At 36.4% G+C, this 14,014-nt stretch overlaps 1 protein-coding gene across 1 annotated transcript in view; it reads left to right on the top strand.

Moving 5' to 3' along the window:
* Window positions 1–9,325, top strand: part of LOC127420914 (E3 ubiquitin-protein ligase MYLIP-A-like) — a 30,772-nt gene extending 21,447 nt beyond the window's left edge. The window contains exons 4-7 of the mRNA XM_051663523.1: window positions 4,227–4,424; window positions 4,885–5,049; window positions 6,646–7,057; window positions 8,013–9,325. Of these exons, the coding sequence (XP_051519483.1) occupies window positions 4,227–4,424; window positions 4,885–5,049; window positions 6,646–7,057; window positions 8,013–8,195 (958 nt within the window). The 3' untranslated portion in view covers window positions 8,196–9,325. The remainder of the gene's footprint in view (window positions 1–4,226; window positions 4,425–4,884; window positions 5,050–6,645; window positions 7,058–8,012) is intronic.
* Window positions 9,326–14,014: the final 4,689 nt, after the last annotated feature.

Genomic DNA, 14,014 nt, shown 5'->3' with positions numbered 1-14,014 from the left:
TATTATCAAAATAATCATTAGTTGCAGCCCTAATTGCAGGCTAGGATTATTTTCATTGGGTTGCATTTACGCACATACCTTCATGTAAATGTTGTGCACAGAAATGGAAGTAAAACCCACAGCTTCTGTAAAATAAAAACGCAGATCCCACAAACTGCAACTCAAAAGAAGCTAACAGTGAGCTTACTTTCCTACAACATTTCTTACAATACATACCAGTTGCAAAATGGGTGTTATTTCACACTCAATTATTTGGTTTACACTTTGACAGAGAGTGAACAACTGACTTTATCCTTAACGCCGAGTTTGAGTATGAGCAATAGTAATGGGTGATGCATACCTTTTGTGAACGCTACTAGTTACCTGTTTTTTCTCTTTGCAACTGATTTGAAATAGCTTGCAGCCATTGTACCCTGTCATGGCAGCGGTTTAGTGTACAGTCTGGAGTCTAGTGAAGTATGTTTCAGACTACCTTGTCGAACTCCGACATTGAACGATAAGACAGACTTAACAAGAGAATACACATTTTATCACTAAGCATTGCAAATAAAAGGACCGTTTGATTGTGCTATTGTAAAAGACACATTCATACATTGATTTTTTTTTTCTTTTTTGACCTGCATGAACTGTAACGTTTCTAATCTGTATGATAACATTCTGATGAACATCTAATCCAGGGGTGTGTGCATGTAAACAAGCACTCTTAATGTTGTTTGTCTAATTACAACGTGTCAGGTTTGGATTGAGGAAATGGGAGGACTCGCAATATAACAAAAACAAACAAAAATGTCCCCGAAGGGGAAAAACAAACACAGTCCAGGGCGACAACACAGTGATGGGCTGGGCTGGAACGGGGAACCAACAGAAATCTGACTGGACAGGAACACGACCGACAGAGACCTAACAGGAGACATAAACAAGCAACATCACACAACAAACTGGTATAGGACAGAACAGAAGAGGAGCTTAAATAGACGAAGGAAATAAGGAGATAACGAAGATGGCAGGTGGAACAAATAAACTAATAATCAGACGGATAAAAAGGCAAACGGGAGGGCGGGGTTATCACTGAAGACTGACACAAATGCACAAGGAAATGAGAAAATGCAAAACCAGATGCATTCACATATAACACGAGACAAAACACAAGTGTTTGGATTCAGCCACAGAGTAAATAAACCAAACCAACTGAAGTGGCTGAATCCAGACACAAGACCTAAAACAGACATGGAACATGTTAGGGCTCTACCACAAAGTAGAAAACCCCAAAACTAAGGGCAGAACCTTGACATAATCCCCCTTATTTAGATTTTTTTTATTTTTATTTCAAGGCTCTTAACTTGTTTTGGTTAGATAATGGATGACCTAATTAAAATGCAATCATAGTGGATTAATTAAACCTGTCTGCAGTGATTTAATTATCATTTAAACTTGCTTTCAAATCAAAGTCTCAAATCAAGACTAAAGTATAGACGGAATAAAAACAAGAGCTTTGTAAATGGCAACACTTATCAGTGGCTGACATGTCAGATATTAGCATGAGACTTTATTGTGAACAAAATGTGTTCACAAAAACAGTATTTTTTATAATCAGATCAGTTATTTGCCATAACATAAATAATCGGTGGTTGTTGGTGTTAATCAAAGTTAGCTCATTTTATTTTTGTTATTGATTTGGCCAATATTGGAAGCAGAAAATGTGATGCTTATTGTTTCCAAAAGCAAGTAAAACTTGAGATTGAAGATTTGATTGTGAGCACTTCTTTAAAAAAAAATTACAGATCAAACATTATACTTATAATATCAGTAATTTTTGGTTATTGGCCATAATAAAAGTAATTAATGGCTATATCGATATCATATGTCAAAATTTCTATATCAGTGCATCCCTAGACTTTGTTGGCTGTTAACTTAAACTACAATGTTCCATTTTGTTCCAATTAATCTTATACTGGATGTGGCAAACCAGAGTCTTTCTAGCAAGTCAGTCCACTGTCGGCCATCTTTGGAATGCTGTCGGGAGGCTATTTCCTGTCATGCCAGTGCAGCTCTTATCTGCTTGAATAGAGAGACAAAAAAAAAAAAAAACCGGTTGGTCAAGATTACGATCAAAGAACATAGAGTTGTGCTCAAAAGTTTGCATACCCTGACAGAAATTGTGAAATTTTGGCATTGATTTTGAAAATATGGCTGATCATGCAAAAAAACTGTCTTTTATTTAAGGATAGTGATCATATGAAGCCATTTATTATCACATAGTTGTTTGGCTCCTTTTTAAAACATAATGATAACAGAAATCACCCAAATGGCCCTGATCAAAAGTTTACATACCCTTGAATGTTTGGCCTTGTTACAGACACACAAGGTGACACACACGGGTTTAAATGGCAATTAAAGTTCAATTTCCCACACCTGTGGCTTTTTTAATTTCAATCAGTGTCTTTGTATAAATAGTCAATGAGTTTTAGCTTTTAGAAAAACCCACAGGTAACCTCAGGAGAAATACAGGCTACTCTCGAAAAAGATGGTGTGGTTGTTTCAAGGAGCACAATACGACAATACTTGAACAAAAATGAGCTGCATGGTCGAGTTGCCAGAAAGAAGCCTTTACTGCGCCAATGCCACAAAAAAGCCCGGATGCAATATGCCCGCTAACACCTTGACACGCCTCACAGCTTCTGGCACACTTTAATTTGGAGTGACGAGACCAAAATAGAGCTTTATGGTCACAGTCATAAGCGCTATGTTTGTAGAGGGGTCAACAAGTATTGTGCTCCTTGAAACAACCACACCGTCTTTTTCCAGAGCAGCCTGTATTTCTCCTGAGGTTACCTTTGGGTGTTTCTTTGTATCCCGAACAATTCTTCTGGCAGTTGAGGCTGAAATCTTTCTTGGTCTACCTGACCTTGGCTTGGTATCAAGAGATCCCCGAATTTTCCACTTCTTAAGTGATTGAACAGTACTGACTGGCATTTACAAGGCTTTGGATATATTTTTATATCTTTTTCCATCTTTATAAAGTTCCATTACCTTGTTACACAGGTCTTTTGACAGTTCTTTTCTGCTCCCCATGGCTCAGTAACTAGCCTGCATAGTTCATCCACGTGAGAGATAACAAACTCATTGACTAATATATATAATATATATATATATATATATATACACATATACACACACACACACAGGCACTAATTGCAATTTAAAAAGCCACAGGTGTGGGAAATTAACCTTTAATTGCCATTTAAACCTGTGTGTGTCACCTTGTGTGTCTGTAACAAGGTCAAACATTCAAGGGTATGTAAACTTTTGATCAGGGCCATTTGGGTGATTTCTGTTATCATTATGATTTAAAAAAGAGCCAAACAACTATGTGATAATAAATGGCTTCATACGATCACTATCCTTAAATAAAAGACAAATATTTGAAAATATTTTCAAAATCAATGCCAAAATTTCACAATTTCTGCCAGGGTATGCAAACTTTTGAGCACAACTGTATTTCAAATCAGCAATAAAATTGGACAATACTGGAGTAATATATTACGTATTGCGCTTAACACAATTTTCTCAGCTTGTATAGCTAATATGCATGCGTGTTCTCGAGTTGATTGACAGGTTATGTCTGTATCTAAAAGGTGACTGGCTCTTTACCTGTAAGGTGGGACTTCATTTCTATATCCATTGACCGTTGGGCGCTGGAGCTCCTTGGTTGAGCATTCCAATTTCTCCCATTCATTTAAATAGAAATGACTCGTCTCTGCTAAATAATCTCTGGCCAAACACAACATAAAATTAAAAAGAAATCCTCTTAAAAGAAAGTTTTTCTCTCATCTTTCTAGGGATGCTTTTAAATGGAATTTCTGGGTCAAAACCAATAACTGATAATTCGCAATACCGATAATTTTACTTTTTGCCTTTTTAACCCTTTAAACTAGAGCTGCTTTAAATTAATAAACTATTCACTTGATAGAAACATGCAAATAAACCTTGACAAATTATCGGTGAAAATATCGGCAGTAATTCCACTGATCTGCACGATTAATAATTTTTCATTTTCCAAGTTATCGGCCAATAATGTTTTGGCCGCTGATATATCAAGAACCCCTACTTTCTACCTTCAACTTCTCCACTTCTCCCCCTCTTTTCACTTGATCAGTCTTTTAGCATCTGTGCCTTTTTCATCTTCCTTCCAGACTCAAAGTGTCTCTGTGTTGCTTTTTTGGCAGTATCATAGCAAAGCACAAGGCTCTGGAGGGTTTTAGTCAGGGCTCGGTGGAGTACCAGGCCCTGCAGCTGGTCTCATCACTGGATCATTATGGAGTGGAGTGGCACTGGGTCCGGGGTGCAGAGGGACAGAGGTTGGCAATCGGAGTGGGGCCAGAGGGCATCGCTATCTGTCGAGAAGACTTCACCCTGGTTAACAGGTTAGGAAAGAGCACGTTGACACAACTTAGATGTGCTGATGGTGTAATTCGAAAGAACAGTCATGAAGGCACAAGCACAATCATAAATATCAAATAGTAATATGGTACAGGGTACACACAGGCTTTGTTCACACACTGCACCCAATTCCAATATGATTTCAGTGTTGAGCTTTAAAACTGGTTTTCTACACTCTAATGTTGCAAGTGGAAAAACTAGCTACTTGAAATCAGACCGAATTTTCAAAAATAAAATTTTATTCTGATTTCAAACTACACGAAGGTAGTTTGTTGAGTTTATAAACAAAACAATTTCATGTTTTTTAAGAGTACAAATAGGTAAATTGATTTGAGACCGAATTATTTATTTATGTATTCATTTAATTTTTGCAGGGAGTCTAATTATGTCTATTTGTGATGTCACTCCCTTTGCGTAATGTCTCATCTTTTCCCTTCATTGCAGGATATCCTATCCCATGATACAAATTGCCACACAATCAGGGAAGAGTGTGTACTTAACAGTCACCAAGGAAACCAGTGACAGTGTGGTCCTGCTGTTCAAGTTGATCAGTAATCGAGCAGCCAGTGGACTGTACCGGGCGATCACAGAGACACATGCCTTTTACAGGTGAGATGAATTAATACACGAACATTCAGAGGTGAAACCACCATTAAAACCCTTGAGCAAAATGATGCATCATTACATTCTTAAATGGTTTATAGATGTTATTCATTCCACCTTAATGTGTTATTAGGCAAGAGTTGTCACTAATTCACCAGTCTCACCACTGCACGCCTTGTGCACAGGACTTCTGTTACTTTACATTAAAACTCTGTTCCAAAACCTATTTTAAGCATTAAGCTGCATTTTAAGACATCGTAGGCACACTCTCGACGTGAAGGCTGTTCTAAAAGATAGGCAGCAACATTAGTCTGCCCTCCACCTCATTTTGCCCAAATTCTAGGCAGCATAGCTTGTATCATTCTTAAAGGAAGTAATCCCTGAATGCATTGCAGTGAGATTTATGAAAATGTTCATCCAAAATTGCAACTGCCTCAAAGTACAGATGATAAATATACGTAATTTTTATTGAACATTTTTTATTGAATGTTTTCAGTGTTTAATGCTTAATGCTAATATGCTTATTGGACCATTTTGTTGTTAGCTTAGCAACATGCTAATGGAAACTAATGTTGAGTCTCCTGTGTGTAAGTAAAGCTCTCCAAATCAATATTTATGAGGTTTCATATTGGCTAAGGTGCTGCTGAATGTAGGTGCCTATGTAGGCAGTAAACAGCGAGGCAGCCCACTAGGTTTTGGAATGGCGTGTCTAGCATGATTTAGCTTATCTGTTTGCCTCCTGCCATAGTCTGAACAACTCAAAAATTGTTTTGTAGACATTATCACAGACAAATAATCTCTCTCTTTGCCCTGGGTATTGTTGGTAAAGCTCTCTTGTTGAAGTGTAGTTTCTTAGTAGAAACCAACTGTGTCCTACTGATTTGAAACTAAGTATTAAAGGAGTATTGTGGGTTAAGCTCAGTTTACAGCATTTGTGGCATAATGTTGATTTCCACAAAAAAATAATTTCGACTCACCCCTCCTTTTTATTTACAAAAAAAAAAGCAAAAGTTACGGTTACAGTAAGGGACTTACAAAGTAGATGAATGAGGCCAGTCCATAAACGCTCAAATAAACATTGTTTCATAAATATAGCTTTACACAGATAAGGTTATTAAGCAATTTTATCACACTAAAATCCATGTTAACATGTGTAATGTTTACATCTTGACTATACTCTTAGATTTTTTTGTAAGGGTTATGGACTGGCCCCATTCACTTTCATTGTAATGCCTTACACAATCAGCTTTTTTACTTCCCATCAATCAACTTAAACAGGAGTGGCAGCATTACATAGCCCTTGTCATAAAATGGCATGCTTGTCTCTGTTGCCTTAACACACATTAAAACAGGTGAAAGTTCAGGGAGCTGTTACATCATACTTCAACGACTGGGCAATTAAAGCTTTTATCTGGGGCTGGAGAACCCAGTCAGCTAGTGCTCTTTGCTCTTGAACACATAACAAATGGTGCAATCTTTCATTTCCACAACTATAGCACCTGTTCTATGCCCCAATATGTTTAATGGATCATTTGAGCTGTTTCGTGTCAGCCTCTGAGCAAATAATGTGCTAATGTGTGATACTTTTTTTTTTTTTCACAGATGTGACACAGTTACCAATGCGGTCATGATGCAATATAGCCGGGATTTCAAGGGTCATCTGGCTTCACTTTTCCTTAATGAGAATATCAACCTTGGCAAGAAGTACGTTTTCGACATCCGCCGCACCTCCAAGGAAGTGTACGACTACGCCAGGCGCGCGCTCTACAATGCTGGTATCGTGGAAATGATGTCGAGGCCAGGTGAGCGCACCCCTTTATCGCGCTCACCCTCACGTGACCAGGAGGGGCTGCTTGACTGCGGAGGCTGCCAGCAGAGCCGCCTGCTGCAGGAGAAGCTGCAGAAACTGCGGGAGGCGCTGCTGTGCATGCTATGCTGCGAGGAGGAGATTGACGCCGCATTTTGCCCCTGCGGACACATGGTCTGTTGCCAGAACTGTACTGCACAGCTGCAGGTGAGGGAACATGCATGTCAAAGGGACAGTTTGCTCAACATTGCAAAAATGTGGATAGTGACTCCTTGAATCAAAATCGAATTGAATTGTGAGGTGTCTTAAGAGTCCCACCCCTAATTTTAGAAATGACTAAATTCAGTAACAAACCCTGATGGGAAGGAGTTTATTTTGCAATAACCGGCTGACTGTACATTATCCCGCTTATTACACAGCTAATAACCAAATAAATAAATACATTGACATTTTATTTTGCGCTGAAATTACGTAATTATGTGAGAAGAAAGAAATCGCATAACAGCTAAATTCAACCTCTGGTTTGCATTGGAGTTCTGTTGGTGTTTATTCTGTGATCTATTTAAATATATACAGACATATTTATCACACAGCTCTTTGGAATACTTGATTCTGATTTGTCAATGGCGCCATCTAGCGGCCTGATACTTCTCCGTAACAACCGCATATCCATTTATTAGACCGCTCATCCAGGTATCTGGCAAGTAGTCTTGTAATAGGCTGAAAAATGAGGAGTCAGATGGCCATTTTCACAGAATAAACACCCAACAGATCTCAGTGCAATGACGCAAACCATTAGTGGATTTTAGCTGTTCAGCAATTTCTTTCTGGTCATATAATTACATAATTTCAATGCATGTCAATATAAAATGTCCATGTATTTTATTTTTTATATATATTTTGTTAGTAGCCATGTACTAAGTGGGATAATGTCCACTTCATGTCAGGGTCCTGATCACCCTGTCTGGGTTTATTTTGCGATAACAACCGGCTGACTGTACATTTATCCCTTTATATAATATACTTTACGTAACAACTGTTCAGATCGGTCCGCTTTATATCATTATATGAGGGCAATATAACAGTATCCCTGGCATGTTATGAATTAAGCAACTGACCCATTTTAAGATGTTTACCAAGTATGCATGTATTTTCTTTGCAGTCGTGTCCAGTGTGTCGGTCAGAGGTGGAACACGTCCAGCACGTCTACTTGCCCACGTGCACCAGTCTGCTCAGTCTGACCATCGCTGGTGGCAACAGCCCCGAACCTATCCACCGAGTAATGACCGCCCACACCTGCACTACCAATGACTACTCCACCAGTGAGAAGATCTACCAAAACTAAGCTTGCCTACCAGTCTTCCGTGAGACTTTTATTAGATATGACTCCGTGGCCAACTAAGAGTCGGAACACCGTGATGGTTGGGTCACTTGGAAATGTTGTTTTTGAAACCATTGACAGACTCTGTTCAGTCTTTGATATTTGTTTATCATGTTTGTCTCTTAAATTAATTTAATCAGTTGATCTGATAAATGTTTTTCAAAAGATATTTATAGAATTTTTTTTTATATATATATATACTCCATAGCATGCTGCAAGTTCAAACAGACATGTTTGCCCCATAAGCTGCACAAATTTGTTTTAAGCGATGAGGAATTCTATTGTTTAGGAAGTAGCTTTCGTTTTCCTAATTTAATTGAGTTTTATGTTGTGCTTTTAATATGCAATATCCACTTTTCAGTATGTTCCTTTTGCAGTGGATTTGAGTTTGTTTTAGGTTTGTTTTGAGGTCTTCGAAGTTTCCATGCCAATGACAAGGTAATTATGGTGAGGGGCGCCAACCCTCGCAGCACTTTGAGTAGAGAGGAAGTTGTCAAACTACTGATCATCCATTTACATGTTGATTCACGGCTTCCATGACCAACACTCCAAACCCTGAACGGGCATTAATGGATCGTGTTGCCCGGAGGTTTGCTTTCTAAAGCTTGTATTTCACTATTATGGTCAACCTGTGATTTTTGCTTTTGAATTGAAAGGGTACTGAATTGTCTTATCAGTGCAGTGCTAACCAGAGATTTTATTTTATTTTTTACCTTTTTTAAAGCTTGTTTTGTGGAAGTTATCTATAGAAAAGTAAAAATAAGATGAATATCTTATAGCCACTGTCACTTTACCAAGGAGTTTTCTATGTGTATTGTTCCTAGGGGTTTGCCTTAATGTAGCAGCAACACAGTGTGTTTGACATGCATTCTTTCTTTGCACAGACTATTATTGAAAGATGAAGAGGACTATTTTCTTTACTGCTGACACGTTATCGAACCGGCACAGCAGGGGATATTTTTTCAATTTGTACAAGTAGGATTTGTTTCTGTTTGTTTGAAGCAAAAACTATGCGCTGTAAATAGAGAAATAACTCTCAAACTTATATATATCTTTGAACAAGAGGTATTAATAAAGCTGTTTTTTGAAACTTACCTTGTTTCCGTGTTTTTTCCGTGTGCATGGCTATGTTATTGTCAAACTGTCCTACTTACCTGCTTTTCGTTAAAGTGAGAAAAACAGTGTCAATTTAATGGTAACAAATTTACTAGGGTTTATTATAAACCACAAGTAAAAAAAAAAAAAAAAAAAAAAAAAAAGGGTCACTATATGACCTCTGGCTTGCTTGTTCTCATTTGACAAGAAACCCATAAAACAGGAAATGATATCATAGTGGATCCCATTATAGATCCCCATGACTGTGTCAAAGTCTGTGTAAGTTTCTTAAAAATATCTGGTAATTTGAGCATTTTTATGACAAAGCAAGATTAGTTCAGGTTGCCAAATGATAAAACCCCAAGAAGAATACATGACACTGTCAGCAAGTCTCTTAAAATTTTGGATAATTTTGGATGATTAATATATTTGGGTTTGGACTATAATTTGGGTTTTGTGGCATGACAATGTTAGTTCAGGACAGACTGTCAAATCATAATACACAAGAACTTTTTCAAAATTCACGATTGAAAAATGTATGATATTTGTTGTGATCTATATACAGTAAATAATAATAAATACATTATATGTATAAATACAAATTATTATTAATTTATATATAGATAGATATACATGTATTCAGTGTTAGGAAAATATTTTTACTTTTCACTTTTACATTTTTAATCGGTAAAAGGCATTCAATCAAAACGATTGTTGAAAAAGAAAGGAAAATACAACTGAAACCATTAAGAATACAAATAGTACATTTTTAAGAACTTGGCACATGCGTTTTAATCCTTCATATTGAACACTTATTTGTCATTCATCCATTTCCTTTCCTTTATGAATCAGAGGATCAGCTAATATGTAGTAAGCCATGTCACTGTATTTAGCACATGTGTCTATTGCAGCATTCCTTGTTCATGAAGATCTCTCTTTGTTTACCACACTTCTGCTTTAGGCAGCTTTGTGTCAAATTAGCTTTGCAGGCCACTGCAATTCAGTGCACAAGTCAGATCCTGTCTCTTTCATATTTAAATGAAGTGTGGTTGCTGCAAAAACAACCATGTGATGACTAATTAGAGAAAATGTACCTTTGAAAGACATGCTCATGTGCTAAACCTCTTTAAATTGTGCATATCCTTGCAATTGTTTTACACAGCAAGAACACCTATCAGTTTAACTCAAATATGAGTGGCAAACATACATATTTTCCATTTGGCAAGCAAATACATTTTCTTTCCGTTTATGTATCAGCATGGTTTGGTGTATCTTTTTTTAGTCAAAACGTTTTATTGTCCAGATTTGCAACATGAAAATGTACACCTACAGAGATATTCAAGAAATATCTCTCATTTGTTTGATCAAAGGGTTCAGTCTGGGTATTGATGCCTGCTTGCAGTCTTACAGCACCCCCTAGCGGTTTAGAACAATGTTGCAGTCAAAATTGGCTGCCAAATGTGATTTTCAGATTTCTGATTTAGTTCAAGTTTAAAGACTATATTCCTAAGTGAATGTGTCATTAATATGCTGACACTTGGTTTACTGTCCAAGCAGGTAGAGTAAGACCCATCATACCTACAAAACCATTGACAACTTTCTGTATTTTGACTTCACAAAACTTTTTGGACAGGGTTTGGTACTTGCAGTCTAGTAGACCTCTGATTTAACTGGTGCAGTCATGTGAAAGCACATGAGATGAGGAAGTGCTTGACAGAACTAATAAAAACACAACTGACTTAAGGTTCAAAAGAAACACACGTGCAAATAATGTACCCATCAGGAATTCAGACTCTGAATATGCTCAGAATAACTAGCATAATAGGTTTACTATTTCTGATTGTATGAAACAATGCATTTTTCAAAGGTCTACTGTTTTTAATACATTTGTAAAACATTTTGGACAGAAATCGCCTTGGTTTGTGCAAGTTATTAGCGATATTTTCCCTATCTTGTCTATTCGAGTGAGGGATTTTAATCAGAATTACACCCCCACAAACAAACGTGGTTCTTTTTTTTTCTTTTTTTTTTTTTTTGTGGTTTTTTTTACACAGAACACACATAACACAGCGTAAGATGTTTAAAATTGGACTAGTAACTTCTGACAGATTTAAATACACCAGACACTTACCTTCATGCACTCTGGTTATGCCCACCTGTTCATCAGTTCTGGACAGATGTCATTAATAAACTATCAGATTTCTTGAAAATTACAATCCCTGCACTCACACTACTATGCCTTTTAGGTGACACATCTCAAATTAACCCTCCTCTTGAACATTCAACACTTCTGCTCATATCTCTAGCTATCGCCAAGAAAACAATATTACTCATTCGGAAAAATAAAAACCAAATATCAATTACACAATGGCTACATCTATTAAAGGACCATATTATTAAAGAGAAACATACATCAGCAATTAAAAATCAATTATACAAATTTAATACAATCTTCAGCCCACTGTTCTCACCCTTAAATATTGATTAAAACTAGCTGTTCTATTAAGTTCTATGGTACATAAAATGGATTAATAATAATGATGGTAAGTTCTATGGCACATAAATACAAACTATTTCTATAATAGATAAATAATGCCTGAGTATTATTTAATATACTGTTCTACAATTATATATTGATTGATGTCATTTATATATATATATATATATATATATATATATATATATATATATATATATATATATATATAATAATGTTTTATATGCTATATTTTATTTCATTTCTTTTCTATATATGTAAATTTAGCATATAATTGTTATTGTTATTGCTATTATTGTTATTGCTGGTGGTGGTAGTAGTGGTAGTAGTATTGATATTTATATTATTACAGAACAATTTGTCCTCCTTCCCTCTCCCCTCCCTTATAAAATCCAATTCCAAAAACATTATATATAAACACTTATTATTTCATAAATCTCATAAAGCTGAGATGATATTATTATTATTATTATTACTACTACTACTACTACTACTACTGCTGCTGCTACTACTACTACTGTTATTATTATTGTTATTATTATTATTATTACTACTACTACTGCTACTGCTACTAATACTACTACTACTACTATTACTGCTATTATTGTTATTACTATGATTGTTTCAAATTGTACTGATATCTATCACTCAGTGAGTTTATATCTTTTTTTCTTTCTCCACAACATCACCAGGAAAATGTAATTAATAATAATGACTACTATTATATCATTTTAAATTAACCTATTGCTTAAACTTATCACTGTACCTATATACACTACTATATTATACATATACATATATATATATATATATATACATAATTTTTTTTATTTTTATGTGTGTGTATATACATGTGTCATTGGTCTCTTACTTTGTATAAGCTGCTATGTCTTGTTGATTTTGTGTTTTGTTCATTTATTTATTTATTTATTTATTTTTTGCTTAAACATTGGTCCAAGATCGCAAGTAATTATATAATTAAACAGACAAAGAAACAAATAACAAGCAATAGAGTAAATAAAAATGAACAAAGATACAATTTCTAAATATATATATATATATATATATATAGTTTGACAGCATGTAGGTACAATTGAGTTGGTAATCAGTTTTGCAAATCCTGCAGAAAGACTGTTTGTTTTTTTTAACCCTTCCTCCCGAACATTAACCACCCCACCCCACCACCAAACACAAACAGATACCCCAGTGGTCAAATACAATTGACAAGGACACACAAACAAACAATAAAACAGAAGAAAATATTTAGAAATACATTTAAAAAAAGTATATGTTCGAAAACAAAAAGGCTACAACATACACATTTAAAACAACACGTCTCCCTCCACTGTCCCTCCCCGAGAGCCCTCCAAAAAGATCAAATAGTTGCCCCACCTCCTGATGAATATATCCATGTTGCCTAGCCTTCTATATGACAACTCTTCCCAAGCTGCCACCCTGCCCATCTCCTCGCACCACTCACGAAACGAGGGGTCTCCAGCTGACTTCCATCCTCTAAGGATGATCTGTCAGCCCACCATAACACCGGCCAGGATCTAATTCTTTATGTACTTATCCCCTATATCAATGACCGCTCCATCACCCAAAAGGAGATCCGAGTACCCAATACGTTGGCCATAAAATTCTGGACTCTCAACCAGAACTCCTGTATCTTACGACACCCCCAAAAACATGGGTGGTGTCTCCATCTTCTAAATGGCATCGCCAGCATGTGGGTGTGTCCTTAAGACTAAGTCTATACAATTTAGAAGGGGTCCAATAAAATCTATGTAGAATCTTAAATTGCATAAGGCGAACCCTTGCATCTCTAGATGCAGACTTGATGTTTTTAAGAATCCTAGCCCACACTCCCTCCTCCAAAAACAAATTTAAATCTTCCTCCCATAATCTTTTGAGGGAATTTAAAGCTCCGTCCCCCAGACTCTGAATTAGCAGGGAGTAATACACTGATGCCTCATGACCTTTTCCAAAAGTAGTAATCACCACTCCCAGAGTATCTGCCACACTAGGGGGGTGCGTACCACTCCCAAAAACAGTGCAGGGTAGGTGGCGCAGCTGTAAATACTTATAAAATTGATATCTGGGAATTCCAAAATTTTGAACCAAATTTTCAAAAGGTCTCAATACTCCACTCTCACATAGGTCACCGAGTGAATTAACCCCCCTCACAATC

The sequence above is a fragment of the Myxocyprinus asiaticus genome, chromosome 30 (genome assembly GCF_019703515.2).
Source record: "Myxocyprinus asiaticus isolate MX2 ecotype Aquarium Trade chromosome 30, UBuf_Myxa_2, whole genome shotgun sequence".
Taxonomy (NCBI): domain Eukaryota; kingdom Metazoa; phylum Chordata; class Actinopteri; order Cypriniformes; family Catostomidae; genus Myxocyprinus; species Myxocyprinus asiaticus.
This window is presented reverse-complemented; position numbering and strand designations above follow the sequence as displayed.